Source organism: Gigantopelta aegis, chromosome 4 (genome assembly GCF_016097555.1).
Source record: "Gigantopelta aegis isolate Gae_Host chromosome 4, Gae_host_genome, whole genome shotgun sequence".
Classification (NCBI taxonomy): domain Eukaryota; kingdom Metazoa; phylum Mollusca; class Gastropoda; order Neomphalida; family Peltospiridae; genus Gigantopelta; species Gigantopelta aegis.
Genome location: NC_054702.1, coordinates 2,276,521 through 2,294,720, shown reverse-complemented (window position 1 = coordinate 2,294,720; position 18,200 = coordinate 2,276,521). Strand labels below are relative to the sequence as shown.

General features: G+C 37.4%; 1 protein-coding gene across 5 annotated transcripts in view; it reads left to right on the top strand.

The window, feature by feature from the left end:
• LOC121372473 (protein PAT1 homolog 1-like) overlaps positions 1 to 18,200 on the top strand; it is a 46,695-nt gene that overhangs the window by 10,346 nt on the left and 18,149 nt on the right. Inside the window, exons 2-15 of one of the 5 annotated variants that reach the window (XM_041498796.1) lie at positions 434 to 545; positions 3,183 to 3,334; positions 4,282 to 4,398; positions 5,279 to 5,347; positions 6,641 to 6,772; positions 7,250 to 7,546; positions 7,972 to 8,104; positions 10,158 to 10,268; positions 11,759 to 11,867; positions 13,247 to 13,330; positions 14,073 to 14,286; positions 14,744 to 14,876; positions 15,912 to 16,072; positions 17,628 to 17,695. In XM_041498796.1, the coding sequence (XP_041354730.1) occupies positions 434 to 545; positions 3,183 to 3,334; positions 4,282 to 4,398; positions 5,279 to 5,347; positions 6,641 to 6,772; positions 7,250 to 7,546; positions 7,972 to 8,104; positions 10,158 to 10,268; positions 11,759 to 11,867; positions 13,247 to 13,330; positions 14,073 to 14,286; positions 14,744 to 14,876; positions 15,912 to 16,072; positions 17,628 to 17,695 (1,892 nt within the window). Of the gene's footprint in view, positions 1 to 433; positions 546 to 3,182; positions 3,335 to 4,281; positions 4,399 to 5,275; positions 5,348 to 6,640; positions 6,773 to 7,249; positions 7,547 to 7,971; positions 8,105 to 10,157; positions 10,269 to 11,758; positions 11,868 to 13,246; positions 13,331 to 14,072; positions 14,287 to 14,743; positions 14,877 to 15,911; positions 16,073 to 17,627; positions 17,696 to 18,200 lie in introns of all 5 variants that reach the window. The other 4 variants (XM_041498798.1, XM_041498795.1, XM_041498799.1 and 1 more) reach the window with 4 other exon arrangements.

The window sequence follows — 18,200 nt, the reverse complement described above, 5'->3', positions numbered from 1 at the left end:
AAAAATATAGAGATATAATTTTATGTAAATATTGATATTTTATTCAGAAATAACTAGGTTTCTGTAATTTTTGAAGTTTTAATTTGGTGAAACTTAGCTCACACAGAGCTACTTGTAGCCCTAAACAAGTAATGTCTATTTCGATACACCCTACCTGTTCCAACACCCTCAGAAATATCGGCAAATGTCTTCAGGCACTACCGGTAATTTACCTGAGAGCAGTGAGAAGTCTAAATCGCCATATTTTTTTAGATCCAATCCCAAAAATAAAATTACATGTGTGTCAAGATGCTTTTTGTTTATTGTTGTAGCTGACTTAGCACCTTGTCTCATGTTTCACTTAGTTAATCAGTCTAGCGTTATTTACATCTCATCTGGATTGATATAATAAAAATATTATCAAGGAGGAAATAACGTTTTCTTCTTGTTTTAGGCACTAGGTGCAGGTAAACTGAACCCACTGGACAATGAGCTGATTGAGGCTCCCGAGGATGAGGAAGACTTCGATATTTTGAATGACGAGACGTTTGGAGATATACCTGTAGGTGAGTAAAACACACAGTGATATGAGGTGAGGTAGACTGATATACCTGTAGGTGAGTAAAACATACAGTGATATGGGGTGAGGAAGACTGATATACATGTAGGTGAGTAAAATATACAGTGATACGGGGTGAGGAAGACTGATATACCTGTAGGTGAGTAAAATACACAGTGATACGGGGTGAGGAAGACTGATATACCTGTAGGTGAGTAAAACACACAGTGATATGGGGTGAGGATGACTGGTATACCTGTAGGTGAGTAAAACACACAGTGATATGAGGTGAAGAAGACTGATATACCTGTAGGTGAGTAAAATACACAGTGATATGGGGTGAGGAAGACTGATATACCTGTAGGTGAGTAAAACACAGTGATATGAGGTGAAGAAGACTGATATACCTGTAAGTGAGTAAAATATACAGTGATATGGGGTTAGGAAAACTGATATACCTGTAGGTGAGTAAAATACACAGTGATACGGGGTGAGGAAGACTGATATACCTGTAAGTGAGTAAAACACAGTGATATGGGGTGAGGAAGACTGATATACCTGTAGGTGAGTAAAACAGACAGTGATGTGGGGTGATGAAGACTGGTATACCTGTAGGTGAGTAAAATACACAGTGATACGGGGTGAGGAAGACTGATATACCTGTAGGTGAGTAAAACATAGTTATATGGGGTGAGGAAGACTGATATACCTGTAGGTGAGTAAAACATACAGTGATATAGGGTGAGGAAGACTGATATACCTGAAGGTGAGTAAAACATAGTTATATGGTGAGAGAGACTGATATGCCTGTAGGTGAGTAAAATACACAGTGATACGGGGTGAGGAAGACTGATATACCTGTAGGTGAATAAAACATAGTGATATGGTGAGAGAAAGACTGATATACCTGTAGGTGAGTAAAACACACAGTGATGTGGGGTGAGAAAGACTGATATACCTGTAGGTGAGTAAAACACACAGTGATGTGGGGTGAGGAAGACTGGTATACCTGTAGGTGAGTAAAATACACAGTGATACGGGGTGAGGAAGACTGGTATACCTGTAGGTGAGTAAAATGCACAGTGTAGGTGAGTAAAACATACAGTGATGTGGGGTGAGGAAGACTGATATACCTGTAGGTGAGTAAAACATACAGTGATGTGGGGTGAGGAAGACTGATATACCTGTAGGTGAGTAAAACACACAGTGATACGGGGTGAGAAAGACTGATATGTCTGTAGGTGAGTAAAATACACAGTTATATGGTGAGAGAAAGACTGATATGCCTGTAGGTGAGTAAAACATAGTGATATGGTGAGAGAAAGACTGATATACCTGTAGGTGAGTAAAATACACAGTGATATGGTGTGAGGAAGACTGATATACCTGTAAGTGAGTAAAATACACAGTGATATGGGGTGAGGAAGACTGATATACCTGTAGGTGAGTAAAACATAGTTATATGGTGAGAGAAAGACTGATATGCATGTAGGTGAGTAAAACATAGTGATATGGTGAGAGAAAGACTGGTATACCTGTAGGTGAGTAAAACATAGTGATATGGTGAGAGAAAGACTGATATACCTGTAGGTGAGTAAAATACACAGTGATATGGGGTGAGGAAGACTGATGTACCTGTAAGTGAGTAAAATACACAGTGATACGGGGTGAGGAAGACTGGTATACCTGTAGGTGAGTAAAACATAGTGATATGGTGAGAGAAAGAGTGGTATACCTGTAGGTGAGTAAAACACACAGTGATATGGGGTGAGGAAGACTGGTATACCTGTAGGTGAGTAAAATACACAGTGATGTGGGGTGATGAAGACTGGTATACCTGTAGGTGAGTAAAATACACAGTGATACGGGGTGAGGAAGACTGATATACCTGTAGGTGAGTAAAACACAGTGATACGGGGGTGAGGAAGACTGATATACCTGTAGGTGAGTAAAATACACAGTGATGTGGGGTGATGAAGACTGGTATACCTGTAAGTGAGTAAAACATACAGTAATACGGGGTGAAGAAGACTGATATACCTGTAGGTGAGTAAAACACACAGTGATGTGGGGTGAGGAAGACTGATATACCTTAAGTGAGTAAAACACACAGTGATATGGGGTGAGGAAGACTGATATGCCTGTAGGTGAGTAAAATACACAGTGATATGGGGTGAGGAAGACTGGTATACCTGTAGGTGAGTAAAATACACAGTGATACGGGGTGAGGAAGATTGGTATACATGTAGCTGAGTAAAACATACAGTGATATGGGGTGAGGAAGACTGATATACCTGTAGGTGAGTAAAACATAGTTATATGGTGAGAGAAAGACTGATATGCCTGTAGGTGAGTAAAACATAGTGATATGGTGAGAGAAAGACGTTTGCATATTTACCTGTAGGTGAGTTACAAAACAAAAATGTAGATGAGTAAAAATGCAGTGATATGGACTACATGTTTTGTCAACTTCTTAAATTTTTATATATTTTTTTAAATAATAAAAGCAAAATCTTTTAATGATTTATTCCTTGATAGAAGCACTAAAATGTGTTTAGTTATTTTAAGCCTAGGACCCACAAACACTTTAATCTGGCCCTGTGTAACAGGATCGTCATCGTGATATCTTTTGTTGTATTCACAGAACCGTTTGACTGGCATGAGCAGCATGAGCGGTTTGCGGAGGAGTTAAGTGGCAGTGGTTCGTTTTATGAGAGTCGGCAGAATGGACACGCTGCAAACAGGACGTGTGACTCCGGCTTTGGCACCACGGAAAAAAATTACATATCACAAGAGGTATGTAGAGTTACTACACAGTGAGGCAATTCCACGGTGACTCGTTACATTTTCAGGCAGTTATTTAATTTTAAATACCTGGGTGTGGGGTTTTTTATATATTTTTTATTGCTATTGCAAGCTTTTAGATTCATATATTTATGGATCACTATAGGCAACTTAATGCTAACACAACAGATTCACAGACTATCTTAAATAAACTTTGATGGCCATTTAACTGACACTGTCATGATTGATTAATGACCATCAAAGCCCACTTAAGATATAGTTTGATGAATTTTATTACAGCATTAAGTAGCTTATGGTCTTCTGATATAAATCTTAACAGTAAGAAATGTTTCGACACAAAATTCCGTTATTTGTAACGTCAGTGACCGTGGAATTAACCAGTGGTGTAGTGGTTAAGCTTTCAGAGTCTGACTTGAGGCTGGTAGATACTGGGTTTGCATCCCGGTATAGGCTAATAGTAATAACTAGAGTGAAATTCAGTGGCTCATTTGGGAGTTGTAAAGCCACTGTAAATACTGATACCTTTTCTGTCATTAACTACTAACTTTAAATATTGTCCTAGACAGACAGATTGCTGAATTTTGTTTTCAGAACAAACTGCTTGAACCTTGATTATTATGAAAATCAAGATGAAATGAATGAGTGTCAATCACTAGTACGCCTATTATTGGTTAGAACTGTGTGACAGGCAGATAAAGAACATTTATGGCTGATTCTGGGGGAAAATCCAGCAGTCTGAGAACACGGCTAAAGCAATTCATATCCCTTACTGGGCCCAACAAATTTCCATATAAAGTTCAAGGGCCATAACTCTGTCTACAATGCGTCAAATCTTATTAAAGTCAAACGACCTGTAACTGCGTGATAAAGCTATATCCACAATTTTTTAAGCTTCTTGATGTGTTGCATTATACTAATTTTGAATGGTAAACTTGCAGGAATTTCTGGAACAGAGTATCAGTCAGTTGGTTGTCGATGACGACGAGAGCTGTCCCGTCAGCAGTGACCCTGCCATTGTCAACATTTCAACCAGCCGGGACATCCCATTACCATACGTAAGTTTGTAACTTGATAATGTGTTTTTATATTGATTTTACCGTTATTCATTATAGTGGGTCAGAATGTAGCCCAGTGCTAAACGGTTCACATGATGAGCCTGAGATTGGGCTATTTCTCGTTCCAGCCAGTGCACCACGACTGGTATATCAAAGGCAATGGTATATGATATCCTGTCTGTGGGATGGAATGAATGAATGAATGAATGAATGAATGAATGAATGAATGAATGAATGAATGAATGGATGAATGGATGAATGAATGAATGAATGGTTAATGACACCCCAGCATAAAAGTATACATAGGCCATTGAGTGTCACAAATGGTAGGCATATGAAAATATTATTTATTAAGATCCCTTGCTACTACTAAAAAAATGTCAAAATTAAGGAATGTTTCAAATCCAATAGCCAATGATTAATAAATGAATGTCCTCTAATGGTGTGGTTAAACAAAACAAACCTTTTATTCATTATAGTGTTGTATGTCAATTTATCAGTCCTTTTAATAAAAATGTAATGTAAAACAAAATATTGTGGGGTGTTTTTTCTTTACTTCATCTGTCCACATGTTTTATTACAAGTAGAGGCAGCCAGCTAGAGTTATAATGGTTTCTAACAGAAACCATTCCAAAGTGTAATAAATATGCATTCATACTCAAGGAAGTAAACAGAAATCTTATTTTCAAGAGCGATAAAGATGTTTAAACTGTATGTTTGTTTCTGTATTAAATGTAACTTCATATTTCTATGTTGGTTTTTCAGAAGAAAGGAGAAAGCTAAATATTTAAGTTAAAAAACTTGTTAAAAGCTGTTTGCTTCCATATTAAATATAATTTAGAAAGTTGACTTTTATACTTGTTTTGTTTTGTTCAAGAAGAAAGAAGCTCACCTTGAGAATCTGTTTGGTCCAGCCTCCCCACCATCTTTCTTGGACACAGAACACTTGGTAATCAGTGCTCGTCTTTTTGTCGCCATTGCTATATTCATCATTTACTGTGATATAGAAAGAAAGAAAGAAATGTTTTATTTAACGATGCACTCAACACATTTTATTTACGGTTATATGGCGTCAGACATATGGTTAAGGACCACACAGATTTTGAGAGGAAACCCGCTGTCGCCACTACATGGGCTACTCTTCCGATTAGCAGCAAGGGATCTTTTATTTGCGCTTCCCACAGGCAGGATAGCACAAACCATGGCCTTTGTTGAACCAGTTATGGATCACTGGTCGGTGCAAGTGGTTTGCACCTACCCACTGAGCCTTGCGGAGCACTCACTCGGGGTTTGGAGTCGGTATCTGGATTAAATATCCCATGCCTCGACTGGGATCCGTACCCAGTACCTACCAGCCTGTAGACCGATGGCCTGCCACGACGCCACAGAGGCCAGTTTACTGTGATATAATGCTAGCCAGTTAGCTGGTCAGTCTTTACTTGATGAATAGAGGTTTAATAATCAGAACATGACAAAAATACTTATTATCTATTACTGTTACTTCTTTTCACATCTGGAGGTAGTATGGTAAAAAATAATTAATTTTTTGACCGATTTTGATTGTGTGTGTATTTGAAGCATAACTATAAAGTTAGAGAATTAGAGACGGTATGTTTCAAATCATTTAAAGCGTTTGATGAATAATGTACATCATTTTGAAGTTGCTTTAGTGTGACACTTCTTATCCCAATTCATCATTTACAAACTAGTGTTTTTGTTGTATTGTTCCCCTGCGTGTGCTGTAACCTCACCGTGGTGCAGGGGTTTAACATTCTCTATGAGAATGGCCAATACAGCACAAATTGAAATTTTGAATAAAAGTCTGTATCTATCTGTGATATTTGTATTTTTGCACAGTTCTTTACACTGTTTTTATTTAAATCTAGAATTTTTATTTGTTTGCATTACCATAGTTTGACACCCAATAGCCGATGTGTTTTTCGTACTGGGGTGTCGTTAAACATTCATTCATTCATTTTGTTGTATTGTTCTTGGTGGCATGTCCTGTAGTGTCCATAAACATTGATAGAGGATATTAATAGAGGTGTGATTTTATTAGCGCCAATTGTTAGATGTGAAAGCTAAGAGGTCATACGATTGTGATTGTGTTATGACATACGAGGGAAATCATATGATAAATATGAACTGCATTATGCTGTTCCTCATAGTAATAAAAGTGATTTTGGCCAGTGTTGTCACTCCGTATTCCAGTCAGTGATGTATTGTGTGTCGTTTGTTTTAGCTTTCTCCGACAAGCAGAGACATCTGGGGTTCACCAGCTGGTGACTCATCGTTCCCGAAACCTGTTGACAATCTGCAGGCACTGTTCAACTTCGCAAAAGTAGCCAACAATGATGTTCAGATCAGTACCAGTGTAAGTTGGAAGACACACATGCATGTATATACACATACAAAGGAATTTTTTTGGATAAAATTAAGTTTCTTATTAAAGCATTGCAATAGTCATGGATTATGACAATTATTGCAGAAAAAGTCTTGAAAATGGAAGGTCGATAAAAAAAAAAAAAATTCTCAGAAGAGATATATTTTGAAAAAGTGATTTACGTATAGTCCGTCACATCCTCTTACAAAATTGTTTTTTTCTAAATAATTTCAGTTTGTTAAGATGTAAGAAGAAAAGTAAAAGTGTTTTGGAATTAACAAAAAACCCAACTATTTTTGTGTGCAATTTAGAAAAGGGTCTGTTCAGAAATAAATAATTTGTAGTAAATTGTAAAGTATGAAAACAGGTGATCCCTGTGGGAAAGACTATAACTCCCTTAATCCAACATTGTGCCTGTATGTTTTCAAAACAAGCTTCCTGACGTTCATCTTAATTTTCATTACCCAGAGTCCTGCTGTTACCAAATCCAAGTCGGCAGTGCCCCAGTCACCATCTATACCAGCCTATGCACAGACACTGGCAGAAATAGAAAACCAGCTCCTGAAGAAGAAACCAGTGAAAGTAATGACGGCCGAAAACTTGGAGCGAGAACTGCGGGGTGAGACCGCTTCGCCAACAAAACACGAGGAGATCTCTATCCGCCAGCCGGGCCCGTTCCAGCTCCAGCAACAGAACAGGTTGCCTTTCTCTATGCCAGTACCCATTCCTCCAATTGGACGAACCGTTATGCAGAATATACCACAGGTGACCTTTTTATGTGTATTTTTTGTTATTTGCTTTACGTTTTTTTTAAATTTATATATATACATCAGTTAGCATAAAAGAAATAAGAAAATCCTTGTAATTATATTTGAAACATTACTTCAATAATAACACTAAAAGTTCATATTTTATTTTTAATTCTTCTTTTTTCTTATTGTTCTATAATGGTCATTATTACAAATATAAAGTTACACCATGAGGTATGATGTTTCTTGATGTAATTTTTACATTCATCAAGTAATGAACAAACTCAAATTGCTGCAGGCTGGTCCATGGAGATGCCTTGAAATTGTCATGAAAATAATGGAAACCTAATTACAATTAACTCATAATGTTACTTACTTATTTAAATGACATACTTTTTATTGTGGGCTATTGTGTGTATTTATAATTATATTTGTTTGCAGTCTAACATTGGCTTCAGTCCTATTTCTCATTACCCCGATGGACGGAATTCCCCTCTCCAGTTTGGCAGTTCTCCGTTACGGAACAGAGTGTCACCTATACCAACATTAACTCGCCAGTCACCAGTCTTCATTGGTAAAACAGGTCTTATTGCTCTTCTCTTGTTTTCTGGGGCAAACTGTACAGCAAGTCAAGGTTTTTAACATTGGCAGTGGACACCTAATAACTTGATGAAATAGAGAGCTGAGGGGTCATTGAGCATTAATGTTCTTGTTCTGTCTTGTACACTAATATACTGCATGTCTGTTGTGCATGCTGATTCTAATATACAAGTATAGTTCGACTGTCGGACCAGTCCAGGGTACACTGAGAGACGTTAGCTTAAATGATCATGAAAAAAGTAAATAATGTTTTCTTCATTTGGGTAAATCGGTTTTTGCAAGGTAATATATTTGGATCTTCCAGTTAAGTCATGGGTTGGATGTAGCCTTAAGGTGCGATGAGTCTATTATCAATCAGTTTGTCCATAATAATTGTAGTCCTATCTATGTGAGAGTGTTTAATAAAAAACACACATCTTTTTCTGATTCTCAGTAATGGCAGTGGTTTTTTTCTTTCACTTTAGACATAATGTCGAGATAATAATATGTTACTCTTAAAATTAAAAGGTTCTGTGGTGATATTAAACACATTTCCCTTTTCTTTCTAATTTAGACAATTTGTAGATCATATCAGATATGTGTGTACATCATACTACTATAAAATAATGAATCCAGGGCATTTTGTTTGGCCTGCATGGGTTTTGTATTGGTAGTTTACTGTTGTGTAGAATTTACTCTTGGTTATATCTGTTATTAATCCCTTTTGTCTTTTTACTGTATAATACATCACAGTGGCACCAGTGCGGCAAAGAGCTAAACTTGTAGCTATAAATTACAGGCTCGAAATTAAATACTGTAAATCAGAAAATATTAGCGACCTTAAAATTTAGCGAAATCCATATCAGTGACATATTAGCGACATAAAATGTTACCGAGGTCGGCATATCAAACATTAAAAAAAACGTAGGCCGTTTTTTGTTGGTTCTTTTTAGACTGACTGGTGACAAGAACACTCGATAATTTTTGATGTTATGCAATGCACACTATTTCCGGTTTGAAATATAGCCTCAAACATCCAAGTGACGCTCCTTGTCGCCAACTTAATTTTAATAAAAACATTACAGTGTTATACGTCTAAAATAATTAGTATTATTGTCTGTATTTATTGCCTAATCTATAACCTGTTGTTTGTCCGGTTAATCGCCGACGAAACAACCATACATAATCAGTCCAATGAAAATGTGTTTTTGGAGTAGTCTGTTGTGCGTACAGGGGTCGTAAGCTGTTTTTCCACTGAGACGTACTAGTAATCAGTGCTCTGGTACTTTTCTCACTTTGTCAGATAAAGCAAACAATTTATTTTTAACCACAATTATGTGTCTTTATTGCTAAAAGTTACAAACATTCAAACTATAAGACTGTATTCATAATACTGACATTTCGTGTTGCTTTGCTGTGACACTGCACTGGATGTGACAATAGTTTTAATTATTGTGCCACGAACGATAGTGCACATAGGATATGTGACGACTTTTTATTTGCCTTGGTTCTGAAATTCAATTGAATTGTTCATAATTGATTAATTCAAATCGTTATTAAATATGAATACGTTTTAAGACTTGTTTGATTTTTGTTTCAGTCCGACTTCAGTTTACATTTAGCGTCATGAAATGTTAGCATTTTGTATGGCTTCGCGAAATTCGCGAATATTTTATGCTCGCCAACATTTTCTGATTTACAGTATGTAATTATGATTTTGTATGTGTTTATGATGGGTTTTTTTTCAATTTAATAAAATCAAGGGCTGATGGGATTGAGTAATAACAAATGAAGGATGACACTGAAATTCTGTTTGTTTTTACTTAGTTCATTAAAAACAATTATTATGCAGAATCAGTTTTAGTAATCACAATCGTTTGGGAGCAACCAAATTCTTTGAAGTAGAAATGTCATTGTGGGATTACCCACTTTTGATTGTCTGTGAATAGCCAGTGTCCGAGCCATACCATTGGTAATCAGAAGGTGCCACAGTGATGAGTAACATAATCTAGTTTAGTTGCATGAGTTGTTGAAGATGTATTTTTCAGGTATTCAGTCGCCACTGGCTAGATCATTCACACCACCCCTTCCAGTTCACCGACCCCCTTCTCCTGTTCAAGCACGTTTTATGTCCCCTTACAATCAGACATACATCATAGGTATGTTTTACTAATCTACCTTCTTTCACTCCAACTAGAACCTGAGACATGTTCAGGAGGACAAGTACTTGTAGCTAATTGTATTAGTCCCTGACTCGTCCAACTGGAGCGGACTAATTGTGATCAAGACTCGTTTTACAATGAAAATTTGTTAATAGCTTTATCATGTACCGTTAGAGATTAAATTTGACTTTTCATGGTGATTTATCCATTTTTGACAGAGTTATGGCCCTTAAACAGACATGAATATGTGTTGGGGGCCCAGTAAGGGACATTTATTGCTTTATCAGTACTTTCAGAATGCTTGTTCATTCATTTAATGTTTGGTGTGGGCTGTGGTAGAGTGTTTGCATGTGGTGCGATAGGCCACCAGATCAGTCACATTTCATGGACTTTGGTTTTTTCCGCGTCTCAGCTAGTGAGTGACCCATAAAGGATTCCTTGTTGGACTAGCCTGTGTGACGGTGGAAACTTTCATCTCTCACTTGACTAAGTCTCGAAATAGCCATATGTTAGATATAATTAGTTATATTAAAATGTACTTTGGGGTCGTTAGACAAATATTTCTTTCATTAAAGTAAGGTGCCAAAACATCAGAGCAGCTGAAAGTACTTGACCTCAGGAACATGCCTCGTGTTTTCCAGGTGGAAGTTTAAATTTTTTAATAATGCATGGTACCAGTGAATAACTGAATAATCAAAATTGTCAAAGAGTGAAGTTATGTAATGCATTTTAGTGGTGTAATAAATAATATATAGTCATTTATGTGCATGTTCAACAATATATAAGTAATGGTGGTGGGGGAGTAATTAAAAAGTGCAGAATTTTCAGTCAATTGTTTGTGACAGACATAGTTTGTGAGATAGAATGTTCACTGGATATATAGTTTTTCCACCAGAGTAATACCATATTGATCTTGAAATTACTAGTATGGAGGGGCAGAGAGAAGAGAATAAGGCCACAGTGATATTGGACCATTTCTAGATAGTCCCAGGGCTAGCTCTGGATGAGCAAAACATTTCACCTTATTATCCTTTAAATACAAAACCACAGTTATTTTCCAACAAAATACCAATTATTGCATGAAATTTGTTTGCCAAATTAAAATAAAATTTGCCAAGTCTTCCTAAAGTTCACATTCAGCGAATTTGGCGAGTGGCAGAGCCATCCCTATTAGACAATAACTAAACGTGTTTTATAATTCCGTACGGTGGGGAGTAACTGTTGCTGCCTTCTCCACTAGGAATGGCCCTGCCAAGCAAATTATTTTAATATATCTGGATTTCACAAACTTGCAAAAAGTCTGCAGATCTAACTGAACAAACAAAATTTGACTTGCATTTACAAGTTCTCAAAAATCCACCGACTTTTTTTCTTTGGAGATTTGTTTAGTTCTTCATTATTTCTCTATTTTTCACTATTTCTCTACTAAAACTATGTTGTTGGGTTTTTTTTTACTAGAATTGTACTGTATGTTATTTGTGCTTTAGGAAATGCTACCTCCCCACAGAATGTATTCAACAATGCAGTCCGCATTCCCCAGTCAAGTCGTGGCCCGGGTATGCCATTTGTTCACATGGGTAGTCCACACGGTCCGAGGTACGTACTCAACAAGGTTCTCTGTGTTTGTATTCTTGGTTGTTGCAATAAGTCGAGAATAATCATAGAGGTTACTGGGACATTACCACATGTTCAGAAAATAGGGAATGGTACTACATTCCCCATGAAATCTTTTAAAATAAAAACCCCACCATGTTTATTTTTTTTATTAATTGTGTTATTCCAATATAGAATACACATACAAGTACCGGTACAACAAGAAAAGTGATATGAATGAATATCAGAGTATCAGTGTGGCTGTGAAGGAATTGTATATTATTATTGAGAGTTGTAAAGTCAGTAAATGTGTGATGACCTATAGTTAGCAGGTGTGTATTTTGTGGTAACCTGTACGTGGGTTACCACACGTTATGCTTGTTTGAATACCTGACTGATCAATCTAATTAAAATTAGCTCCACTATTACATGTGGATCTAACAGCAGCCCATTGGAGCTCATGTCCACTTGACCTTTCATTCGACCAATCAAAACCTTACTTTCAAAATCATGCCAGTGATTTGAAAAGAATTTGAAAACATTAGGGATTATGCCAAGGGTATACGAATTGATTCGGGTGAATTACGAAGTATGCCAGAAACTAATTGCAATATAAAATCCACAAGATGGGGGGAAAAAAATATGATGGCATAGCCATAAAATCTGTTTATACTAGTATACAATCCACAGAGTTTATTACTGCACTTTTCCCCCTGGTTTTTTAATGTTGAAATTGACCAACAAGTTCGCCTATTGCATCAATAGTCTCACCCGATATTTTTAGAATTTGAATAGTGCTATAAAAGGCGAAGTGTAATTGGTTGATATTTAAATTGTTATTTATAGATGAATTGTCACCTGGACATGGGAGTCCACACAATGCTGTTAGATCTACTGGTAGATCCAGTAGAGCTAATTTTAATCAGATTGCTGACTGATGTACATATAGTTCCAAGGGATATGTCAGTACAAGTGAATTGTTTTATTAAAGATGTCTCTTCATTCTATTCCTTTCGTGTTATTCATTGGTTCTGTATGCTTTAGTACAAACATGTCCTTGTTTTGTATTGTGCTCTCTTATACATGAGAACAAAATGAATAAAAAGCAGAGACCAATGCTTGGATGTCATTCTTAGACATAATGGTTTTGACAGTTTGAAAGTTCCTTGAATTGCTGTGTAACAACTTTAAGCGAAGTATATATACACTTATTAAATTGTGTATGAAGTTTGTCCTTCTTTCATGTTTGTACATTGATCTTGTTGTATAAAATGTGGTCATATTGCAAGTGATTATATAATGCACATTAGAATATATCATCGTTGAAAATAAACTGTAGTGAGTTATTACATTACTAGCTTGTTTGTGTGTTTTATTTGTAGAATAACTCGTCCGATGGTGATGAGTGATCCGGGATTTGGACGAGGATACCTGTCAAACAGAGGTCGTCATTTCTCCAACAACCAGTGAGTAGCGTGGAGCCATGCAACTTGTTGCTGGCTCCCTGTCACCTTTCCCCAATTTAGTATAAAGTACCAATGCAACTGCAGCGTTAATGAACCATTTTGAACAGCTCGCACCAACGGTAGAGGGAAGAATAGAGGTCATTTCTAGGATGCTTGTCTGAGGTATGGTGGGTTGCAGGATCAGACGCCATCAGTGGACTTCCCTATTTTCCACATCCCAACCATTGCCAGATGATTGGAACATCAAAGGCCATGATGTGTACTGTCTGTCAGGAAAGTGTATATAAAAGATCACTTGTTGCTAGCTGGTGGGGTTGTCTGACAGTAGCACATTTCTCTCTCTCTCTCTCTCTCTCTCTCTCTCTCTCTCTCTCTCTCTCAACCAAGTATTGAAATATCCTGTTAAACACCAAATAATCATAGTTTAAAATGTGCTGAGGTGTTAAACAAATATTCCATTCCTTTCCATGTGTATAACCACTATTTTATTTTGTTATCACAGCTCCAAATACTATTTTCATAAATTGTTTGAATGCTGGAGTATCGTTAAACATGTATTTGTAACAACTGTGGTTTGTTATATACTCATCATGATGTGTCTTTCACTTAGTAGCTGATTTCCCTTTGTTCTAGAGTGTTGTTAAACATTCATTAATTTATTACCCTGTTTTTTGACACCATGATCAGTATAATTTTTTTACTAGGGTGTCATTAAACCCATCTATTTATTAATAATTTCCAGACATTTTGAGGGTTCTCCTGTGTTATATCATGACAGACCATCTCACAACACTCGCTTCGTGAAAGACAACCGACCGATGCAGGTGCGTGATAACCACCGGACTGTGGACGAATACGACGGGCTGATGACGCAGAAAGAGAAGGACTGGATTGTGAAGATTCAACTCATGCAGCTACAGACGGATAATCCATACCTAGACGACTACTACTACACGGTATGTCACAGACTGATAATCCATATGTAGACTACTACACAGTATGTCATAGATTACAGACTGATAATCCACATGTAGACTACTACACAGTATGTCACAGACTACAGACTGGTAATCCACATGTAGACTACTACACAGTATGTCACAGACTACAGACTGATAATCCACATGTAGACACGGTGGTGTGTCACGACCTCTATGTGCACATCCTGTGTTTGATAGTGCTCACTTCATATTCTGGTATATTTTTGTACACTTTTTTTTATCACAGATGTTATATTGTAGAAGAATTTCAATATCAATTAATATTGAGTAGAATAGTTAATATTGAATTTGTTACTTGATCTTTACTTTGATACCCTTGGTTAGATACAAAATTGTTTGCAAAGTATGCAGTTTTCCTTATTGTATGGTACGTATATTATGATTTTCAAGTCCTCTGTCATATTTGTTGCAGTGCTACACGTTAAAAAAGAAGGCCATAGAACGGCAGAAACTCCGAGAGAGTAGTGGAGATGGAGACAATAAAAACGATCCCAAACTTGTGATACCTAACTTAGCAAAAATGGAATCCAGGGCTTACATGCCAGGTATTGTAGAAACCAATTTCTGAAACTCGAGTGATAAACAGTAGGTTCCATCTATGGGATTACAAACTTTGATCCTTGTATAATTTTAAAAGGAAACATAACATTCGATCAGTCTGACTATTTGACTACACACATAAAAGATTACTGACTGCTAATTGGGGGTGGGATTTAGCTTAGTCAGAGTAATTGGGTTGTATCATAGGACGTAGGCACACCAACTGAATTGTTTTCCACATCCCAACCAATTCCCAATAACTGGTATATCAAAAGCCTTGGTACATACTCACCTGTCTTTGGGAAAATGCAAGATTCTTTGCTAATCCTGGGAAAATGTGTGTTTTCTCTAAAGTATTACATGTCAGAATTACCTAATCCAATATCCAATGATTAAAATTAATCATTGATGGCAGCAGCTGAAAATTAGTTTGTTCTGTTTAATGACACCACTAGAGCACATTGATCTATTAATCATCAGCTATAGGATGTCAAACATTTGGTAATATTGAAACATGGTCTTAGAGAGGAAACCTACAGTTTTCCATTGGTAGTTAGGGAAAGGATTACACATACCATGGCCTTTAACATATTGCATGGTTCACTGCTTTTAAAGAAACCTGCTACAGTTTTCCATTGGTAGTTAGGGAAAAGATTACACATACCATGGCCTTTAACATATTGCATGGTTCACTGCTTTTAAAGAAACCTGCTACAGTTTTCCATTGGTAGTTAGGGAAAGGATTACACATACCATGGCCTTTAACATATTGCATGGTTCACTGCTTTTAAAGAAACCTGCTACAGTTTTCCATTGGTAGTTGGGGAAAGGATTACACATACCATGGCCTTTAACATATTGCATGGTTCACTGCTTTTAAAGAAACCTGCTACAGTTTTCCATTGGTAGTTAGGGAAAGGATTACACATACCATGGCCTTTAACATATTGCATGGTTCACTGCTTTTAAAGAAAATATTCCAATGGGCCGGCCAACAGGGATCGATCCTAAACCGACCTCTCCTTGTGTGTGTTTTCCAGCCCAGTTTGAAGGATCTCTCGGCAGGTTGACCACGGCTAGTGTTCACAATCCCAGGCAGATCATCGATCTCGCGCGGAACATCAGCCAGGCTGGGGAAGAGTCGAAGAACGTGAGCAAGGAATTACGTCGCTTCAGGCAGTTACTGATGGATATCGAGAAGGTAAATCGGCTAAACGCCCACTCTGTCATTTCAGGCAGTTACTCATGGATATCGAGAAGGTAAATCGGCTAAACGCCGACTCTGTCATTTCAGGCAGTTACTCATGGATATCGAGAAGGTAAATCGGCTAAACGCCCACTATGTCATTTCAGGCAGTTACTGATGGATATCGAGAAGGTAAATCGGCTAAACGCCGACTCTGTCATTTCAGGCAGTTACTGATGGATATCGAGAATGTAAATCGGCTAAACGCCCACTCTGTCATTTCAGGCAGTTACTCATGGATATCGAGAAGGTAAATCGACTAAACGCCCACTCTGTCATTTCAGGCAGTTACTGATGGATATCCAGAAGGTAAATCGACTAAACGCCCACTCTGTCATTTCAGGCAGTTACTGATGGATATCCAGAAGGTAAATCGGCTAAACGCCCACTATGTCATTTCAGGCAGTTACTCATGGATATCCAGAAGGTAAATCGGCTAAACGCCCACTATGTCATTTCAGGCAGTTACTCATGGATATCCAGAAGGTAAATCGGCTAAACGCCCACTCGGTCATTTCAGGCAGTTACTCATGGATATCCAGAAGGTAAATCGGCTAAACGCCCACTCGGTCATTTCAGGCAGTTACTCATGGATATCCAGAAGGTAAATCGGCTAAACGCCCACTGTGTCGCTTCAGGCAGTTACTCATGGATATCCAGAAGGTAAATCAGCTAAGCACCCACTCTGTCGCTTCAGGCAGTTACTCATGGATATCCAGAAGGTAAATCGGCTAAGCGCCCACTCTGTCGCTTCAGGCAGTTACTCATGGATATCCAGACGGTAAATCGGCTAAAGCCCACTGTGTTGCTTCAGGCAGTTACTCATGGATATCCAGAAGGTAAATTGGCTAAGCTCCCACTCTGTCGCTTCAGGCAGTTACTCGTGGATATCCAGAAGGTAAATCGGCTAAAACCCACTGTGTCGCTTCAGGCAGTTACTCGTGGATATCCAGAAGGTAAAACAAGAAAACATTTTTATGTTGTTTTTACTTATGGCTGTTGAGATGGTTTCATTCACTGCATGTGACTACATTGCAACTTGTATGCGAGCTGTAAAATTTGACTGACTTCTTGGCAAATATGTACCCATGTGCACGGAAGATTTGTAATTGAAATTACAGGCTGTTAAGAAACTAACAAGGCTAGTACTTGTTTTTCAATGTCTTTTTTGGGGTCTTTTTTTTGTGAACAGTCTGCAAATCCATAAACAAATTTTAAAAAGGCCTGTAGTTTGTCTTCTCATGGTTTAAACCAGTAATGTGGTGAGGGGATAGGAGGGCTAGTGATTGTTCATGGAAAGTAGTAATTTATAGATTGATTCTTAGGTTCTAGCTCTAAACTTCTTTTGTCATCATAATGCTTGGCAAAGAAAATTTAACATACAAGAAGTCTTTGATGGTTGTTTAATTAATAAAATTTTGAAGTATCCAATTCTGTAATGGCAGCGTGATGTGTGCTATTAACAGTTTGTATTAGTGTCTCATTGCCTGGGTGTTCTGTTTTGTTGCAGGGCTTTAATATTCTTCTGGACATCGATGACCTGGAGAAAAAAGTGCTAGCTCTCCCGGAGGACAGCAGGTTGGTTTGGATCTCGTAAAGACTTTCACCATTTTAAAAGTGCAGTATTCATAGATTCTCATAATGATGTAGTTACATGCAGGGTTGTCCATCTTTCACGGGTTCATTTTGTCGTACTCGGGTTTGATCTTGTGAATCATATAAATCAGCGTGGACGTTTTCAAGGTGGAGAGTAGGTACATTAAGATTTGTGATACTTTTAATTCTGACATGATCAACAAGGAATCTTTCAACAAATGACGTCTCATATAGGTTCAGTGGGTCATGTTTATCATTTATTTACCTTTTTGTTGCCGTTGTCAAGCATCATTCTAGATACAAAACTTTACATTTTTAAATTTGAAATCCGATTTTTAAACGGCTTATTCCCTGTAAACATAAAGGTAAGAGAAACTGCAATGTACTCCATTGTAAAACTCGTAGTCAGTTAAATGGTTCAATAGTTGAAGCGAGATTTGCTCAACAATCTTTATTATTCAGAACGTCATTAGTCATAACACACCAG